A 21,024-nucleotide genomic window follows, 5' to 3' on the forward strand; every position below is an offset into this window, starting at 1 on the left:
GTGTGTGTGTGTTCTCTTTAGAGCAGGCATGGCCAAACTCGGCCCTCCAGATGTTTTGGGACTACAACTCCCTAGCTAACAGGAGCAGTGGTCAGGGATGATGGGAATTGTAGTCGCAAAACATCAGGGGGTTTGGTCATGCCTGCTTTAGAGTAACCAGATCCAATATTGTTTAGGGTGGGGGTAGGCAACCTTCTCTCTGTTGAGGGCTGCATTCTGTCGTATGCCAGTAGTGGGCAGGACCAACGACAAAAGCGGGTGAATTTATAATTCATAGATAGATAGATAGATAGATAGATATGGAGTTATATGCCCCCCCCCCCCCGCTTGCAGAGGGCTTTGGAAATTTAGGCTGAGGGCTACAAGCTGCTCAAAAGCTGGTTCAGTGCATTGCAGATCAAGGCTAGTGCTTTTGATTTCCAATAAACAACTGATTCCTTCTCCTTTTTTGTTTTCTCATATGGAAGTGAGGTGAGGAAGATGGAAGAGTGTGGGTGGGGAAAGACTGCTGGCTGTTGATGTAGTTTTGTCTGTGATATGATTTATATTTCAGGGAGGGAGGCAATGGGAAGGCAGACAGTGGTACCTCTGGTTACGAATTTAATTTGTTCTGGAGGTCTGTTTGTAACCCAAAACCATTCTTAACATGAGTCGCTCTTTCGCTAATGGCGCTTCCTGCTGCTGCCGTGCCGCCATTGTGCGACTTCCGCTCGCATCCTGGGGCAAAAGTTCGCAACCAGGAGCATCTACTTCCGGGTTAGCGGAGCTCGTAACCCAAAGCATTCATAAGGAGGGCGATACGTAACACAAGGCTCTACTGAGAGCATTTGCTTTGCATGCGGAAGGCCCCAGGTTCAATCCCCAGCATCTCCATGTGGGGCTTAGAGAGAACCGTGTGGAATCTTGGAGAGTCATTGCCAGCCAGTGCAGACATTACTGAGCTAGATGGATCAAAGGTCTCACTTCAGTAGAAGGCATTTTCCTATGTTCCTAGACAACAATAAGACAGAAGCTACGACATTGTTACTAAAGTAAGACCTCAACCTATGTGCATTGAACTTGTACGTATTCAGCTTTATGCGCTTGGCAGGCAGGCAGGCAGGCAAGCAAGCAAGCAAATGAATGAATGAACGAACGAACAAATAAATAGAAAGGGAGCAAGTGTCCAGAAGACTTTGGCAATCTCACCTGCTGATGAACCCAATGTGTTTTGACTGGACACAATATTGGCTTTAGGCACGATCCCTGGAACGTAACCCCTGCATAAGTTGCAGGCTTACTGTGTGCAAAACAGCAGCAACAAAAGAAACAATTCAGGCTGGTTATGTTGCTTGATATACAAAAAAGTCTCTGAGTGACTTGCTTCAGAGCATCAGCATAGGTAAAAAAATACTTTATAACTGTATTACACATAGCAGCCCCTCCCCAATAACAGCAGCAAAAAGCTTGGACGGCACAACTTCCAGCAAGCAACAACGTAGTCCAACATATAGATAACTGGGGCAGTTGGAGCAGGATCACAGTTATATGCTCCTACTATCAGGCTCCTGCAATAATTCCAGACACCTCATTGTGGACCAACTGAAGTTTCCAAACTGTTGAAGAATGCAAAGCATTACACATGGGCAGGAACCCTTCCATGGTATACCAATGGAGCCTTCAGATGTTGTCAGACTCCAACTCTCATCAGTTCCAACCAGCCAGGGATGATGAAAGTTGAAGTCAAGCATGATCTGGAGGGCCACAAGTTTCCCTTGCCTGGTGTAGTGGAAAACCATGTTCACAATTACCCCTTTTTTGAGAGAGAGAAAGGTTGGCAGAGTTCTCTTTCATGACGGTATTCTTGGGAAGAGTGTCACTTGTCCAGGAGCAAACATACCTAAAAAAAAAAAAAAAAATCACACCAGTGGCAGCTGTCAGTCCTATTCTTTCCAGCATTAAGCAGAGGAGTGACAATTTCCATGCTCCTTCCACTTGGCTCTGGAATATATCTGCAGTCTTCTGTGTCATGAAGTCTGTATTTGTCCTGGAAGCAAAAAGGAAGCTTGCAAACTGCCCCCTCCCCCGCCAACTCGTTCCTTTGTGAGCAGGAAGTATAGTGGGAAAGGGTCTAATTGCCTTTCAGCTGTTTTATAAAATATGCTACAAGGTTTTCCCCCATTGTAGCGATTGGTGCTCTTCTCTTTCTCGTCTGGGCCAAGGAGATGGCAAGATGTCAGCCTAACAGAAGTTGGCGGCTTCTCATTTGTGTTTGCAGATTTTTCTTTCTGGCTCTGGGAATACAGAGGACTTAATGTCATATGTAACAGTGAAGGGGGAGGGGGAGGAGGTCGGATGTCCTGGACTGTTTTGGTAGAGGCCTTAAAAATAGCCTTGGGTTTTTCACTTTCACTTCGCAAGTTTAAATCTCAACTTGTGTAAAAATGCAGCGGTTCAGGGACCAGGCAGCTGGAACACGTGACAGCAATATTGTACAACTTGCACTGGCTTCTGGACACAATTTGTAGTAATGGTTCTTAACCTTTAAAGATCTAAACTTGGGGTGGGGAAGTGGGGATCCCTCTGATGTTGCTAGACCACGACTCCCAACATTCCTGACTATTGGCCGTGCTGGCTAATGGGAGTTGGAGTCCAACATCTGGAGGGAGTCTGGGGGCCACAGTTCCCCATCCCTTTCTTAAGCAATGCAGAACTGGAGAGTGGGAGAGATCAGGTACCAATCCTTGAGTGATAATCCTAAGCACATCTTGGCTTGATAGTAAACATAGAATCGTAATGCTGAATGAGCCCCTGGAAATGCTGAATTGGCTCCTGGAGCTCATCTGATCCAAGGTTAGGGAACCTGTGGCCATCCACATGTTGCTGGACTATGACTCCCATTATCTTTGACCATTGGCTCTGCTGGCTGGTGGGCATTGGAGTCCAAAGGCATCTGAAAGGCCACTGGTTTCCCATTCCGTGATCTAGATCAACTCTGTGTTCAATGGCCATGAAGGATAGGGCTGAAGGGAGAAAAAGAACACCTCTGCTAGTATAGAACCACAGAATTATAGAGTTAGAAGGGATCCTGAGGGCCATCTAGTCCAACTCCCTGTGATACAGGAATCTGCATTGGAATCAGTATCATTTTTGCTACTTCTGCTATCCAGTATTGTTTTTCGGGCTTGCCTTGATCCTGACCTCTTCATGGTCACATTTTCCTTCTTCCCCAGATGTGGACATTCTTCAGAGACTGGGCTTGGTGGGTCCAAGGCTGCCTGGCTCCTCATCACGCTCTGTTCCTCAGGGATTCATCCCCTTCAAGTCAGGGGTCATCTTCACCCAGCGAGCACGCATCGAGGTGCCCGTCAGCAGGGTTATTCCCGCCAAGCTTGGCACGGACTTGGCTTTAGTGTTGAGTTTGTGCTCCCACCGAGTCAACAGTGCTTTTTTATTCACTGTCAAGAGCAAAAAGAAAAAGCTGCAGCTAGGGGTCCAGTTCATCCCTGGGAAGGTCATAGTCTACGTAGGTCACAAACGCTCTGTTTATTTTGATTATAACATCCATGACGGACAATGGCACAATTTGGCCATCAACATCCAAGGCCAGGTAGTCACTCTGTTTACTTATTGTGGGAAGCAAAGCGTGCATGCAGATTTGCACCATAAAAAGGACGAGGCTTTGGATCCAGAGGGGTCATTCCTTTTAGGGAAGCTCAACCAGCACTCAGTACAGTTTGAAGGTGCCCTTTGCCAGTTTGATATTTATCCTTCTGCCAAGGCAGCTCATAATTACTGCAAGTACCTGAAAAAGCAATGCAGGCATACAGATACTTACCGGCCAAATCTTCCACCTCTTGTCCCGCTACTTCCCAATGACCCAAGAGCTTCTGAAATGACTCCCTTGCAAACGGAACTTCTTCTGGGCTTGAAGAATCTGACCACTGTGATTCCTCCATCACCACTCTTCAAGTCCACCCCTCCCCAGAGGAACAGGAGGTTGATGGCAGCACCCACCACCACCATTGTGCCAATGAAGCTGCCAGCTCTGCGGCCGACCATCAAAGCCACCAAGACCCTTGTGTCAACCTCTCCTGCCTTGCCCAACACTGAAGCACAGGTTCCAGTCCACATGTTCCACCAGGCCACCACGGAAGGCCATTGGCTCTCTAGAGTTGCTCCCCGGACAACCACCGTTGCCCTCAGGGTGCCTCATGCCACTTCCAGTTTGGGTTCAGAGAAATCTCGTTTGCCCACCAGGAAGAATGATTTTCCTGCCTCTCCCTACACAGCCACAAGCCCCACTGCAGGGACAAAAAAGAAGGAGATGGGCAAAGTGACCAAAAAGATGACCAGCCAAAGCCAAACCATCAGGTCTCCAGCAGCAAACACCACAAAGCCAATGATGGAGAAGACAGTGGATCCTCCTGGCAGTCTCCACCCCGTGACCCTGAAGCACAAGCCTGGGAGTGTAACTAAGAGCCCTGCACCAAAGAAAACGACTCTGCTGGGACTGAAGAAGCCGGATCTGACCATCACTACTGTCCCAGATGCCAAACCAATTCAAGGAGCTCATTATCCTGTCCTCAGAGCAAATGTGCAGAATGTTAATTTTGCAACCCCTGCTGCCACAGATGGGTATCAGCTGTTTGACCCTATTGGGCCCACTCTCTTTCCGTTTGTTATGGGGCTTCCCGGACTGAAAGGAGACCTTGGTCCTCCGGTAAGTCAAAGATGTTTTGTTTTTTTATGTGATTTGTCTGAGGAAGCACCACAGCTCAGAGGCAGGGCTTGTGCTTTGCATGCAAAAGGACTCCAGGTAGGACTTGGAATGGCTGCTTTCTGAAACTCTGGAGAGCTGTGGCTAGCTAGTGTAGTCAGTATGTAACTAGATGCATCATTGGGTCTGACTTGGCAGAAGGCAGCTCTCTGTACTCTCATTTAAACCAGCTCTTTTTCAGCACCATGAGGGCTAGAACCTTACTTTATTGCTAGGGGAAGGGCTGTAGCTCAGGGGTAGTGTGTCCACAGCCCTGCCTTGTCTATGTGTTCTGTTCTGGGCCTAGCAAAATGAACCATGCTTCTGTTTCTGTAACTGACAATCCATTATCATTATTCTTTTAATAACGACAACAGCAGCAACCCTCCCTAAAATAGCTGCAGTTGTGAGGAATTTCACTCATCCCAGGTTTTAGTATGGCAGAAATCAATGGCTTTTCCAAGACCTTCCTGGCTGCCTGTGATGTTCTAGTGCCAAGCTTCTGTCTAGGAGAGGCTGCGGGATCCCCTGGATGGAAGAGGGTCAATGAGACAATCCACCCCCCATAAGAGAGATCCTAGATCTAAAACAGGGATTGGGAGCTTTGTCCTAGAGGCTAAATATTACCCCACCCCCCACAAATCTCTTTGTTTGGCCCCTAAGACTTTCCTTAGGCACCTCACTCATGGGCGTGCTTTGCAACCTGTGTGAGTGTTTTTGCCTTGCTGGAATGTGTTTTTGAACTCTGATCATGCCCCTTCCTTGTCTGGATGGAGGGTAGAGGGGAGTGCATGGAGAAACTGGCATACTGTACAAAGGCAAAATTCACATTTGTTGCTCTGTCCACCTTTGACCTCTGGCATGAAGGTTGCTTAGTCAGGAGTGTGGCCCCTGGGCTGAAAAATGTTCCCTGCTAGTGTGGCGTGGTGGTTAATAGAATGATCCACAGAGGGATTTTGTACAAGCTGGCTGATGAGTTTAGTAGTAATGACAATAAACTTTGCTGGACTTTTTGTGAGCAGAGCAAGGAGTATTTCTACAACTGTGGGTAGTAAGTGTCCAAGTGTCGGGCAGAGTAGGAGACATTTGCAAAGATGCAGTGGTGGAAGGGTTCTGGGAGGTCCTCTAGTCCAACCTTTGGCATGATGTAAGGAATCCAGAGCTAGTGCATCCCCAAGAGCAGGGGTCAGCAAACGTTTTCAGCAGGGGGCTGGTTCACTGTCCCTCAGACCTTGTGGGGGGCTGGACTATATTTTGAAAAAAAAAAAGAATTCCTATGCCCCACAAATAACCCAGAGATGCATTTTAAATAAAAGGACACATTATACTCATGTAAAAATACACTGATTCCCAGGCTGTCCGCAGGCCGGATTTAGAAGGCAATTGGGCCAGATCCAGCCCACCGGACCTTAGTCTGCCTACCTATGCCCAAGAGGCTGTGCTTATCCAGCTACAACTTGAAGACCTCCAGTGAGGGGAGAGTCTATCACCCCCTCTAGCTAAATGGTCCTGCTGTTGAACTGCTTTTACCATCAACATGTTTTAACCAACTTTCAACTCAAAACCACAAGATCTAACTGCCCTATAGAGCAGCAGATGTTTGCCCATATCTATATGATCTTGTGATGGGGAAGAATGTCAGCACTGGAGCTAAGATGGTCTCATACTTTGGTGCAATATTTGTGAGCTGCAAGCAGCTACAATCCCCTTTGGATATTTTTCAGGGTTGGGGATGGTCTTTGGACAAGCATGGAGTATTGGCTTTACTTACATGCTTTGCATGCAGAAGGCACCAGGTTCAATCTCTGCCATCTTTCTCCATGTAGGGCTAGGAATATCACCTCCCAAAAACTTTGGAGAATCACTGCCAGTCAGTGTAGTCGGTACTGCGCTAGATAGATCTTTTTAATATATAATTTACTATGACACAGCCCCTGCCCTCAGGACTACAGTCTTGAAAGGCACAACACAAAAGGAAAAAGTGATGGGGAGGGGAGAGGAAAACAAGCAAATGCTTCCACCACATTTTTAATTTTTGTAAAAAATAATAATAAGTACTTCCACTTAGTGAAGGTCGATTCTGGCCTGCTTCAACCTGGCATTGCAGGCAAAACAATTTATATGGGGGGTGCTCCCTGGGGCTGTGCTAAAGGATGAAGACATGACCATTGGCCTATGAATCACAGATGGCTTTTTCGAAATGAATTGTGGTGATTTCTCCATAAGTTGTGGAAAGTTCAGGCTCTGTGTCCTAGGCAAAGAGAGGGAGGGGGAGCAGTATAGCCCCTGCCAGCAGATCGTAAAACAAGCCCAGTGGTGAGGAAAAGGTTACAGCTGTGTTCAAGTGGCCTCCTTGACCTTTGCAGTGACTAATTTTGAGGGACCTCTCGCTCCCCCCCCCAGTACTTTGTTGGATGTGCCCAGAACAGAGATCGAGATGACATATTGAGAAATGTAACTTCTTAACATTTATGGAGCCAGACAAGCAAGTTTTTGAACACAGATGCTGATAATAAATAGCTGTGAGGTTGAGTAACTGCTTTAGCATTGTCTTCACACTCTTGGTCAGGCATTTTTCTTGAGGCCAGGCTCCCTGCAGCCTAAATCTCCTCGCCTCACTCTTTTTATGTCTTATCTCAGCTTGCCCACCTCTCTTCTGTCAAGTAATTTGCAGGCCCAGAATTTGCATTCTTTAAAGTGTTGGACTTCACTGTTGTTCCGTGTTTTCGAAAAGGGTGGTTGGCAAAACCAGGGGTGTGTGGCAGAGGAGAACATAGTGATGGAGATGGGCAGTGGCTTAGAAAAGGGTGGCCAAATGTGCAAAAAGGAGCATGTATTTTGCAAACAGAAGGTCTCAGGCTCAGTCCCCAGCATCTCCAGGTAGGGCTGGGAGAAAACCCTGCCTGAAACTCCAGAGAGCCACCAGCAGTCAGTGTTGACAATAGGGAGCAAGGTAGACCCAATGGTCTGACTCAGGATAATGTAGGTTCCTGTGCTCCTGCCGGCTACAGCCTCTGGACTGTCTTCATGGAGAGTGCATTGCAGCAGCTCCAAAGAGAGGTTGTCAGATTGGGACTGAGGAGTACCCTATAAGCATTGTGCCTTTTCTATCATGGGGAACACAACTCCATCCGTGACAAGTCCCCTTCCTCATTCCTGGACCTGGAAACTGCTTGTCTATAGAGCCTCCCCCTCTTACCTGGATACAGCCTGAGTTTACATTCAGCCCATTACCACTGAGCAATGGTCCAGCACTTGCACCAAGCCCCTTGGTTCAGATATGATGGGAAGACAGAGCTTGGTTTCATCTGCATGTTGGTGGCACCACCCTTCAAATCTATTTGTTTTGTTTAGATATTAAATAAAATAGGAAATAAGATAGAACGCTGCAGGACCCCACAGTATAAATGCCATGAAGACAAGCAGGAGTCCCTCCTCCTGCATGCTACACTCTGCGGGTAGGATTGAAGTAGCTAAATTTATATAACAAATTGGTGTGCAAGGCCAAGAATCTGCTGGATATTTTGGATTAGAACCACTATCCTTTCTATGACTCTTAAATGAATGAATGAATGAATGAATGAATGAATCTTTATTTGCGTCAGCCATCGACCGTAGAAATAAAACAACAATACGATATACAAAGAATAGAAATAAAAAGTCATTTATATAAAATACATTTTAGGGTTTTGAATCAATAGTCAAATAGTGGGTCTCATTCTGATTGCCCCAGCTAGAAACCCTGCAACCTTCGCTGTCACCTGCTCATCTTGATCGGCCAAGAGAAAGGACACTGTGGGCGACCCGGAATGGACAATAAAAGAGGGGTGATAATCTCATTCCTCAAGTCTTTATAAAGAGTGCAAGCCAGAAGGGCATGCACCACCGATTTGGTATTGCCATCTCCACAGGGACATAAGTGTTTTTCGTGTGGAATCTGTTGGAATTGTCCCTCGAGTACAGCCGAGGGCAATACATTCAATCTTGCAAGAGTAAAAGCACGCCTATATTTTAGAATTGCTAGGTTATGCAGATAGGGTGCCAGAGAGTCGAAATGGGAAGGTGGAAAATAGTCATACCATGGGCAAAATTTCCTTATTGTGGCCAAGTTGTTCTGACGCTCGATATCATTTAGGCGTTGACAAATTAGACAGTTTGCTTTACTGAAACCCAAAGTGAGTAGCTGTTGTGGTGATAAACCACAAGAGTGGAGTTTTTGATATACAATTTTAGTCCAAGTGCTCTTGTGACTATCTTGCAGCACTAGGGATATTAGACCGGGGGCGGGGGGGGGGGGTGAGTTTAGGTGAAGCCAATAGTTAAGTGTCCTATGCCAGATCTGTAATTCTACCGATGGAAGAATAGCCTCTATGCACATTGTTGCCACAGAGGGAAACAATGAAAAGTGTGTGTGTGTGTGTAAAATATATTAAAACAGCTTTTCCTGGCACTGCCTTCAGTTTTGAAGTTATCAAGGCAGGTTGCTGCTCTGAGGTCTGGAAACAGAAAAGAGAGAGTACCACTGCTTCTGGCAATTTCCTCTTTCCCCTCTTCCATTCCTTTCCTGTTGCTCTCTTTTGGATGGCGATTGCAAACTTCCCCCACTTTTGAATTGCACATGCTCTCCTGCCATGAGGCAATTTGCTCTTTGCTTTGGAGTAAGCTATCCTCAGAATGATGCCTTACTTGAATACAGGGTTGTGAGCCAGTTTCAGTTTATCGATACCTGACTTCTTGAAGGCTTCTCTCTTAAAAAGTCACTAGTCCTCGTGGTTGTAGGGAACAACCTGAAAGCATCTCCCATGCCTTACTGCAGGGGTTCCCAAGGCGTGTGGCTCACAGACCACTTATGGTTTATAACCGTGGTTCCCAACAAGGGGTACATGCCCCACAGGGGGGGGCAATTTGATTTTTAAGGGGGGCAGTTCGATAATAAGTTATACCAAGTTAATGGCCTTTTAGACTTCCTCCATGTGAATAGGAGTTCACTTTTTGAATAATAAGAAATATATGTCACAATGGGAGGGCATCAGGATTTTAGAGGTGCTTAGGTGGGGCATGGGCAAAAAAAAAAAAAAAAGGTTGGGAACCACTGGTCTATTAGCTTCCGGTTAGGTGCCGGTCAATGGCGGACGGGAGTCCGACGGCTCCGTCCTCTGCCAGGCTTTAGGGACTTCTGTGCCTGCGCCACGGGTCCCTTAAAGCCACGGGAAGAGCGTCCCGTGGACCTGAGCTTCGTGGGTCCCAGACGTGCCGTCTCCGTTCCCGATTGACCCTCGTAAGGGGGAAAATCGGGCGAGCGGAGCGCCGGCACGGGACTGAAGAAGCGTCTGCCTGCGGAGGATCAAAGCAGCGATCCCGCCAGACTCGAGCACCCGGCACTTCCTGCATAGAAATCTCCAAAGAAACTCTGTAAGTTAAAGAATTGGATTATTTTTACAAGTTTTAAGAGCACTGCTTACAGAGGAACTGCAAAAGGAAGCCTGTTCCCTTTAAACTGTTTGCGCGAGCTTGGTAGCGCTAAAAGATCAAAGCCGCGACTAACGGAAAAGTTTTGCGAACTTTTTAAAAGTTGATTAAAAGTTGTTTAAAGGATGTTTAAAGACTTAAAAACAGTTGATATGGCAAAAGAAGACGCCCCTCACCCTCTGGATTAGGATTCCGGGTCAGTAGCGGGCTGTGATATATTGTTGCCATTTTTTTTCCTTTGTTGGTGTTTCAGTGACTGTTTACCAGTGGAGACATTCTGACTTCTTTGTAACCAGATACAAGTTACTTTGTGGACTTTGGTGGTAACACTGCAAGTTAGGAACTGTGACTGACTTGGGCTACATGAAAATGGGCCCTTCTTGGCTTTAAGGAACTTATATTTTGGAAAATTAAAACCCTTTGCCTAAAAGTTGGATTTTCGGGACTGGTGTGGGCTCCTGGCTCAGCAGCCTCTTTGTTCTCAGGACTGAGCTGCTGGCCACCTGGTGTTTATTTTTGGGACTGTTGGCCTTCTGCTGTGAATGTCTGAGATTGTTACTACAGAAACTGGAGTGACCTTGAGATTACAGTTACAGAGCCCACAAGGAATGGAACTTAGATCAAAAGGAACTGGCTCTGAAAAAAGAAAAGGCTCTGTTTCCCTAACTCTACAGGAACAAATGGAGAAATTAGTTGTTAGTGTTGCAGAAATTGCAGCAGGACTGAAAAGCGTGACTGACGGGTTGAAGCAAACACAAGATCAAGTTTCATCAGGAAATACAGCAGTGAATTCAGCAATAGAAAAATTACAAGCTGATATAAAAGCTGACATTAAAAATTCTACGCAGACCCTAGAAAAATCCATTGGACAAATTGAGGAGAACGTAAGGAAGAACAGAGAAGAGATTAATAGGATTGGGCAAGAGGTGACCACCTTGAAAAAGGACTCAGAGGAAATTAAAGTGGTCAAGGAAAAAATAAAAAAGGTGGAGGAAAAATTGGATAATTTAGATTTGGAACAGATAGAGAGTATTGGATCACGACAGAGGTCTGTTGAAGAGTCCCTCGCGTTTCTGCAACTACATCAAAGAGAGGGCAACATCCGCCTAAGAAATCTTCCAGAACTGGAAGGGGAAGACCTAAAAGACTACATAGTGAAGTTATTCTCAGGATTTTGGGAGATAGAAGAAATCAACGTCTCAGCACGCATAGTGAAGGCCTTCAGATTTGGTCCAAGAGGCTCCACAGGAAAGAAAAGCAGTAAAACAGTCAGTGACTGTTTGATTGTGCTACACGATCGACACGACAGAGACTACTTTCTGGACTTGCATTATAGAAACAACCTGGTGGTTGAGCAGAATAAAGTAATTTTTTATAAGGATATCCCCAGATTTTTCCTTGACAAAAGAGTTCCCTACAACGATTTGGCAACTGAGCTTAGAAAAAGGAAAATCCCCTTCAGTTGGGAATTTCCAGAAGGCCTGGCATTTACGTTTGAAGGAAAAAAGATAAGAATAAGGTCCCTGGCGGAGAAGCAGAAGTTTTTGGACAAGCACCTGGAACAATTTAAAGGCACACCACTCGACCCAGCACAATTCTACAGGTTTCCAGAGGTATTTCCACCACCGCCGGGACCACCACCAAGCCTACCCAGCCCAGGCAAGGACCCAGAGGAAGACAAGATAGGAGAAGCAACTGGAGGAGAAGACTAGAGAAAGGAAAATGGCGCTCAAGTTAATGACATGGAATGTCCGGGGATTGAATCAGAGACCAAAGAGACGCAGAGTGTTTTATAGCATAGAAAAGAAGAATTTGGATATAATATGCTTACAGGAAACCCACATAGCCCGACGTCACAGAAGATTACTACAGAACAAAAAATTAGGCCAAGAGTTTATATCATCGGATAAGGCCAAGAAGAGAGGAGTAGTGATATACGCAAAGGAGAAATATAGCCCAAGACAGCTTTTTAAAGATGAAGAAGGGAGATACATCGCAATTGAAATTAACATACAAGGCGAAAAATTCTTGATTCTGGGACTTTATGCACCAAATGATGGAAAGTCAATTTTTTATAAGAAAATACATGATCTGCTGTTGGACTATTTGGATTACAAATTAGTTTGCCTTGGAGACTTTAATGGTGCAGTTTCCACACTAATGGACAGATCTCAAAGAACCAAATTAACGAATGATGGGAAACTCCCAAAGACTTTTTTCGAAATGGTGGATAATTTGAATTTGGTGGATTCTTGGAGATTAAAAAATCCCACAGATACAGAGGCAACATACTTCAGCGAACCTCAGCAGTCATGGTCGAGGATAGATTATATTTGGATTTCGAATGAATTGGCTCCAAAAATACAAAAGGCAGAAATTGGCCCTAAAACTCTTTCAGACCATAACCCTGTACAGCTAAATTTAAAAATGATTTCCAAGGACTCTTTTAGATGGAGAATGGATGACGCTTTGATGAGAGACACCAAGCTAGTGGAAAGAGCGGCGAAAAAGATGAAAGAATATTTTCAGATAAATTGGAGCTCCGAAGTGGAGAAAAGAATTGCTTGGGATGCAAGTAAAGCGGTAATGAGAGGATTTCTCATTAGTGAAAAAGCAAAAAAGAAGAGACAACAAAATGCAGAGATGGAGAGATTGTTGAAATCAATCAAAGAAAAGGAAAAAGAATTAAGAGGACATCCCAGATGTGTCAAAATCCAAAAAGAAATTAAATACTTGCAATCCCAATATGCTAACATAATGAATCAGGACATCGAATGGAAAGTGAAAATGATGAAGCAAAGAACATTTGAATCGGCCAATAAATGTGGAAAATTACTAGCTTGGCAATTGAAGAAAAGACAAAAGGCAAATGTCATCAATACCTTGGTAGTAAACGGAAAAAACGTGGAGAAACCTGAGGAAATCAGATGGTGTTTTCAAAGATTTTACAAGCAACTGTACAAGGAGGAGAAGATAGATGAAGCAGAAATTGACCGATTTCTGGAAAAGAATGGATTGCAAAAGGTCCCAGAGGAAAAACTAGTTACTCTCAACCACCCAATAACGACACAGGAGATAGAAGATGCGATAAATAACATGCAATTGGGGAAGGCTCCAGGACCGGATGGTTTAACAGCAAAATATTATAAGACATTGAAAGACTGGCTATCGCAGCCACTAAGAGAAGTATGCAACAAGATACTAGAAGGAGATAGGGCACCAGAGACGTGGAAGGAAGCCTTTATCACACTGATTCCAAAACCAGATACTGATAAGACTCAAATGAAAAACTATCGCCCAATATCCCTTTTGAATGTGGATTATAAAATTTTTGCAAATATATTGGCTACAAGATTGAAAAGAGCGTTGAAAGATTATATACATAGAGACCAAGCAGGTTTCTTGCCAGGAAGACAAATTAGTAATAATACGAGAATTATTGTGGACATTTTAGAAAAACTGGAGAGAAACATAAATACAGATGCGGCACTATTGTTTGTTGATGCAGAGAAAGCATTTGATAAAGTCTCTTGGACATTTATGAAAAAGAACTTGGAAAGGATGGGAGTTGGTCAAAAATTTTTGAATGGCATTAATGCCATCTATACAGAGCAAAGAGCTAAAGTAATAGTAAACAGTGTGATATCGGAGGAGTTTGAAGTTGAAAAGGGAACAAGACAAGGGTGCCCTATCTCCCCTTTACTTTTCATTACGGTCCTGGAAGTCCTCCTAAATATGATACGAAAGGACAAACAGATAAAAGGAATTCGTGTGGGAGAGAAGGAATACAAACTACGCGCCTTCGCAGACGATTTGATGTTATCCCTGCAAGAACCGGAAAGCAGTGTCCCCAGAGTTTTGGGAATAATCGAACAATTTGGACTTGTAGCTGGTTTCAAGTTAAACAAGCAGAAAACCAAAGTTCTAGGAAAAAATATGAGTGCAGAACAAATTCAAAGAATACAGGAAGGCACTGGCCTCAATTTTGTCAAAACAGTAAAATATCTAGGTATCAACCTCACAACCAAGAATTTGAACCTGTATAAGGACAACTACGAAAAACTGTGGATGGAAATAAAGAAAGACATGGAAATATGGACAAGATTGAAACTGTCGTTAATGGGAAGAATCGCCGTGATAAAAATGAATGTCCTACCAAGGATGCTGTTTTTATTCCAAGCCATACCAATTTTGGACAAACTGGATTGCTTTAAGAAATGGCAAAAGGACTTATCAAAGTTCATATGGCAGGGCAAAAAGCCAAGAATTAAGTTTAAGATCTTAACAGACTCTAAAGAGAGAGGAGGCTTTGCCCTGCCGGACTTAAGACTCTATTTCGAAGCAGCGGCCTTTTGCTGGTTAAAGGACTGGTTTAAACTAGAGAATGTTGATGTATTGGACTTGGAAGGGTATGATAATATGTTCGGCTGGCATGCATACCTTTGGTATGACAAGGCTAAGATCCACAGAACTTTTAAGTCTCATATAGTTAGAAAATCCTTATACCAGGTTTGGTTTAGATATAAAGACTTGTTAGAGAGAAAGACCCCTAGATGGATCTCTCCAGTGGAGGCCAAGGCCTACAAGAGACCAAACATGTCTGCAAATTGGTTAAGATATATGGACATATTGCAGCAGGAAGGGGACTCTTTTAAGCTAAAAAGCTACGATCAAGTGAAAAGTCAGGTCCCCGACTGGCTGCATTATCATCAGGTATATGAAACATTCAAAATGGACAAAAAAGTTGGTTTTCAAGTAGAAAAATCAAAACTGGAAACAGAACTGATAGAATCGAACTTTAAAAACCTTTCCAAAATGTATAATCTTTTGCTAGAGTGGCATACGAAAGATGAATTGGTTAAATCGTCAATGATAAATTGGGCGAAAGATATAGGACACAATATTATGATGGATGACTGGGAGGGATTGTGGCAAAAAGGTATTAAATTTACTGCTTGTCATAGTTTAAGAGAAAACATAATGAAAATGGTTTATAGATGGTATTTGACACCAGTTAAGATAGCCAGGATGAATACCAAAATGTCAGATGTATGTTGGAAATGTAAACATGCGAAAGGTACCTTTTTTCATATGTGGTGGTTGTGCCCAGCGGTAAATGCTTTCTGGGATAAGATTTATAACGAACTCAAGAAGGTAATGAAGGTTACCTTTTGTAAGAAACCAGAGGCATTTCTCCTGAGCATAACCAATGAAGAGATACCCAGTCAGGATAGAGTGTTTTTTATGTATGCCACAACAGCAGCTAGAATCTTATTGGCAAGAACATGGAAAGGCGAAGAGATACCAACGGTGGAAGAATGGCAGATGAAGATGATGGAATATATGGAACTCGCAGAGCTGACCGCCAGAATCCGGGACCAGAGGGAGGAGAAGGTGTCAAGGGATTGGAAGAAATTTAAGGATTATTTAGTCAAAACAGTAAAATTGAATATCTGAGCAGAATTAAATAGAATAGCGGCTTTAGTAGATATATGTTAGATAAAATTGTTGGTAAGATATTTTTGTGTGAAAAATTTAACTGTTAGGAATTGTGTTAAGATTTGGTGTTAAAGTTAAGATATGATTAAGCAAAGTAAAGTTGTAGGGAACAACCTGAAAGCATCTCCCATGCCTTACTGCAGGGGTTCCCAAGGCGTGTGGCTCACAGACCACTTATGGTTTATAACCGTGGTTCCCAACAAGGGGTACATGCCCCACAGGGGGGGGCAATTTGATTTTTAAGGGGGGCAGTTCGATAATAAGTTATACCAAGTTAATGGCCTTTTAGACTTCCTCCATGTGAATAGGAGTTCACTTTTTGAATAATAAGAAATATATGTCACAATGGGAGGGCATCAGGATTTTAGAGGTGCTTAGGTGGGGCATGGGCAAAAAAAAAAAAAAAAAGGTTGGGAACCACTGGTCTATTAGCTTCATTCATTGCAGTGGTCCATCGCAGTGAATCTGCAGAGTAGTGTAACCATGTGTGTGAGAGAGAGGAAGGGTGTGTGTCTGTGTGAAGAGTGGCAGGCGCAGAGGCTGCTCCATTGTTCTTAGAACTTGGTGTCCAATTGAAAAGCGGAGTGGAAGTGATGGAGGCTTTGCCTTCCTCAAAGGAATGAGGTTGCTGCTGGTGGCAAGATGGGGGTAAGATCCCAAGTAGGGAAAAGAGACTGACAGGGCACTTGAAAGGAGTGAAGAGTCAATACATGGGATCGAAGGAAGGAAGGAAGGAATGCAGTATTTCTTAATTACTTTATTGTATTTAATTTGAATTCCTTATAACGTTAAACAAACAAACAAACAAAAAACCACTTTAGCATGTAGCGTAGAACATTGCAGTTGCTAAATGTGACTTCATTCTGCATAGCTTTCACTTCTACAAGTGCCATGCAGTATCTGTTCCACATTTGCAGGGAGTCATCCCTTTAGTATGGCAGCACCTGCACTTTGGAACTCTCCACCTATTGACATTAGGCAAGTGCCATCGTTGTCTTGTCTGTTTTGGTGGGTCTATCCAGACACATGATTTGGTTATGTCTGTTCTTAAAGTTGCTTCAGGTATTTTATTGTTTTTAGATGTTTATAACAGGTTAGAAGTATTTTAAATATGTTTTCATTTACTTTTTTAATGTATTTTTATTACTGAAGAATTTGCTGTCATGGGCTCCTGTGGGAAGAAGGATGGAGCATTAAACAAACAAATAAATAAATGAAAAATCTCAGCAATTTTCAGGTAGTGTGCCCAATAAAACCCTTCCATTGTACTTATCCTGATAATATCAAACCCACGTGGTTGAGTGTTAGTTACTTTGAAAGTGAGAAAGGGCCTAAACAAGGTGGTAGTTTTCACATACTTGGGGGACTCTCTCAGTATAGAAGTTTGCAAATTAATTGTTTAAAACAACAACAACAACCCCAAACTACTTAGCAGAAACCTGTGAGCTTATAGCAGCGCATCTCAGACTTTTTTCTCTGGACCACAGTTGCAGAATAAAAATTTGCCCCACACTACACCAAATTTTTTTATTGGTAATAAATGCATTGGTTGGCCGGGGGGGGGGGGGAGGAGAAAACTCCTAGCAGTGCTTGATTTATAGCATAAAACACAACTACTTTATAATATGATCACAGGACATCCAGAAAGTATAAAAGAATGCAGCTAGATAAGAACCTGAATCATCCCCAAAATACAATATTGTCCTTGTATCTTCCCTCCACACTTGACATCCTTTCCTGCTGCATTGCAAGTTTCAAAAACTACTCCCCTATTCAGGGAGGCTTCAGAACCACATAACCCCCTAACTCCAGCATATCCTGTATACCAGGGGCTGGGGAACCTGTGCCCTCCAGATATCAAACCACAACTGCCACCATCCGGACTCTGACCTGATTGAGGTCCTGCTGATAGAGATGATGGGAGCTGGAGTCAAATGGGGTGGGCATTCAGCACCTTTGTGGGCATCAGGGAAAGACCTCAGGCACTGCAGGTGCCACATTGCTGACCCAGGATCCATGTTAAAACATTTCTTTCAATTGCTGTTTTGTCATGACCAATTATATATTTTTTAAAGCAAAGTTCCCTGCCTGTTTTGTTTAACTTAACTTTGGTAGTTTAGTTGGCCTCTACTGTGATGCTCAACTTTAAGTGGAGTGCATTAGGATTTGTGATGCTTAGTGTCTTGTTGGGTGTACATCTTAGGAATTTTTCTCTATACTCTTTTTATTATAACTTTTTTTGCTTTATTTTTACTTTCTTGTATTTTATCTTGTGAAGTTGCTTTGGGACTTTTTGTGTGTGTGTGTCTATAAAGCGACTAACAAATGGAAGCATTAAAAAAAATTGTTTTAGTGCAATTTCAGGGAGATTTCCAAACTTTGCCATTCTTGGAAGTAGACCCTTACTCTAAGTATGCTGCATATTACCCTTAGTTTTTTTAAAAAAATAAGCTACCCCTTGGAAACTGTTCAAGGTTTGGTGTGTGTGTGTGTGTGTGTGGTAAAAGAAATACAAAAAGATGTAGTCAGCTGCTGCTGTGCGCCATGTGGAATTCCAGGCTGACCCTGGTAGAATTAGCATTCTTGTCTCTTGAATTATCTGGTAGTATTGCCTCCCTCCTTCCCTCAATTAGGACGAGGCCTTTGGATCATGCAGTGTAATTACGTAACAACTTCTATATTTGGTTGTTTTGTTTTTATTTTCAATTTAAAAAATACTAATTATATTGTGGCTATTTGTGCAGTTGCATAATCACATTATGAACGGAGCTGCGACTGAACATAATGGCCAGTTGAACTCATACGGTGCATTGCTTGGCATGAAGGCAGTTGTTTCTATTGGGGGTTGTGCATATATACACAAGTGGAAGTAGTGGATGTTCTGGCCTCGCAGTGAGGAAGCTCGTCCTAGTTAGCCCTACTCAGGTGTTTGAAAACACATGGTGGGGAACATGAAGGGGAGGAGGGAGCATGGGGCCTCACATGGCAGCCCCTGCTCCCCACATCCCCAGCTCCTCCACTGAGCAGAAGGTAACCGCCATCTCCACCTTGTGACCAAGGGGACTCAGAGGCTTTATGGGTGCTAGGGGAAAATCTCAAAGAGTTCCATGGTGCCCATGGGTGCCACATTGGCAACTGCTGGTGTAAGAGCCCGGTTGTCAGCCAGCCCATGTAATTGTCACTTCCCTGGGACCTATCCAGGGTGCTGAAGGACCTGTCTTTCGCCATTGTTGTTGCTTGATTTGGATTCTTGACCTGCCAAGATGCTGCTAAAGCCATCTCTTCCTTTTAGTCCCTTTCTTTTACCGTCAGCTCAGCTTGCTCCCCCCGACTCTGCAGTGGGACCATCTTTGCTATATGGAAGGTTAAGTTGGCTTCCCCAAAGTGCAGGGCCTTTTTTGTGTGCTGTGCCTTCCAGTAGTAGGCTCATGTGGTTCCCCCTGACTTTTATGGCAGTGGTGGCTTATACCCATGAGGACTGGTAGGAGGAAGGAAGGCAAGAGGCCCAACAGTTGGTGCAACCAGACCCAATCACAGACCACTCACTGGGGTGGTTGTAAATAGGCAGGCAGGCAGAGGGAGACTAGCTAAGGGCATACTGTGGTTTGTAGGGCAGTGCCCCATTCAGCCTGATGGACCAGCCTCCGCTGCCTTCAGAACCAAGGCCTTTTTTGCCATGTTTTCAGAAGTTGAGTTAGCTGGCATCCTTTATTTTGGTTTTCACTTGCTTATCTGTTGGATTTCCTTTCAATGTAGTCCTGGTTTCTTTACACACAATGATACGATCAGCTGAGACTTGCTTGTTGCAGTTTTAATTTTGTATACCACTTTATAAATTTTCATTGAAAGGTAGCATAGAAGTTTCCTAAACTAATTATAATCTGTCTCTGTGTTGTTGTTTTTTTAAAAAATTGGTTCTTAAAGGGTTATTGTGTGCTGCATATATACAAACTCATTAAAAAATTCACAGCACCTTTTGCTTTCTACAGTTTGGTGGTGCAGCTTCAGTTTGGTGCCTTTTCATGATGTACCATAAATCTCCACTCAGTTAAGCATCCAACTATGCTGGGGAAATAGGGACGCAGGTGGCGCTGTGGTCTAAACCACTGAGCCTAGGGCTTGCCGATCAGAAGGTCGGCGGTTCAAATCCCTGCGATGGGTGAGCTCCCGTTGCTCGGTCCCTGCTCCTGCCAACCTAGCAGTTCGAAAGCACATCAAATGCAAGTAGATAAAAAGGTACCGCTCCAGCGGGAAGGTAAACATTGTTTCCGTGTGCTGGTCTGGTTCACCAGAAGCGGCTTAGTCATGCTGACCACATGACCCGGAAGCTGTCTGTGGACAAACGCCGGCTCCCTTGGCCAGTAAAGTGAGATGAGTGCCACAACCCCAGAGTTGTCCACGACTGGACCTAACAGTTAGGGGGTACCTTTACCTTTACCTTTATGCGGGTGAAACCCATTTAAAACTCAGCCCTCTCTCAGCTAGTCAACACCCTCTTCCCCACCCACCCCTTGTGACTGGGAAGACTAGATTTCTGCACAACAAATCTTTAACAATTGCCAAGTTGGACTTGGATGTGTAAATGGTTCCAAAGACCTAGGGGCCACCACAGAGTAGGTAGGTCCTGTTCCATATGCCCAGAGCCTGGAATAGGCACGTGGGAATGCTATTGGCAATTGAGCAAGCTTTTTGAAGAGTGGAATTTGCTGGGTTTGGAGATGGGCTCGGACTCCTGACTTCAGCTCCCCAGGGAGTTGACACCTGCCCCTCCCTAGCTGACACACGTCTCTCTCTCTCTCTCTCTCTCTCTCTCTCTCTCTCTCTCTCTCTCTACCTCTTTGCTGTGGGCTGTGGAGTTGCAAAAGCCAGGTCTTTATTTAAGCCTTTCAGAAACGATGCCACAAGTGAATATATACAACATGTGACTGTATGACTATATGAGGCGATGATGACTCTTTTGGAAGCATATTGTAGTTTCCGAGCAGTGGATTTTCTGCTGTATATATAGAGAGCTTCTGGATGCATGTGTAGCTGTCTAGCTTGGGTCCTGCTCAGTTTCGAACATGAAAAAAAGTGTTGTAAGTAAGGCACATGTGCTGGGAGAAATGGGCACGTATCTAGGTTCCAAACCTTGTATTTTGGCAATTCAGAGTGGCTTTTTGTGTGTGTATTGGGGCAGGGGGGGAGCGTGCATGCACAAAGGTTTGTATGAAGCTCAGTTTGATCCTTTTTGACTGATACAATCTTCCCTTCTCTCGTTGTGAGGCAGATAAAAAGACAGCAGGGAGGAAAGAAACAGAAGCAAAGTAACCTAAGGC

The 21,024-nt window shown here is 44.1% G+C and overlaps 1 protein-coding gene across 1 annotated transcript in view; it reads left to right on the top strand.

Annotated features, from left to right (window-relative positions):
• Positions 1–21,024, top strand: part of COL27A1 (collagen type XXVII alpha 1 chain) — a 247,580-nt gene that overhangs the window by 19,414 nt on the left and 207,142 nt on the right. The window contains exon 3 of the mRNA XM_033137129.1: positions 3,213–4,702. Coding sequence (XP_032993020.1) covers positions 3,213–4,702 — 1,490 coding nt within the window. The remainder of the gene's footprint in view (positions 1–3,212; positions 4,703–21,024) is intronic.

This window comes from Lacerta agilis, chromosome Z (assembly GCF_009819535.1).
Source record: "Lacerta agilis isolate rLacAgi1 chromosome Z, rLacAgi1.pri, whole genome shotgun sequence".
Classification (NCBI taxonomy): domain Eukaryota; kingdom Metazoa; phylum Chordata; class Lepidosauria; order Squamata; family Lacertidae; genus Lacerta; species Lacerta agilis.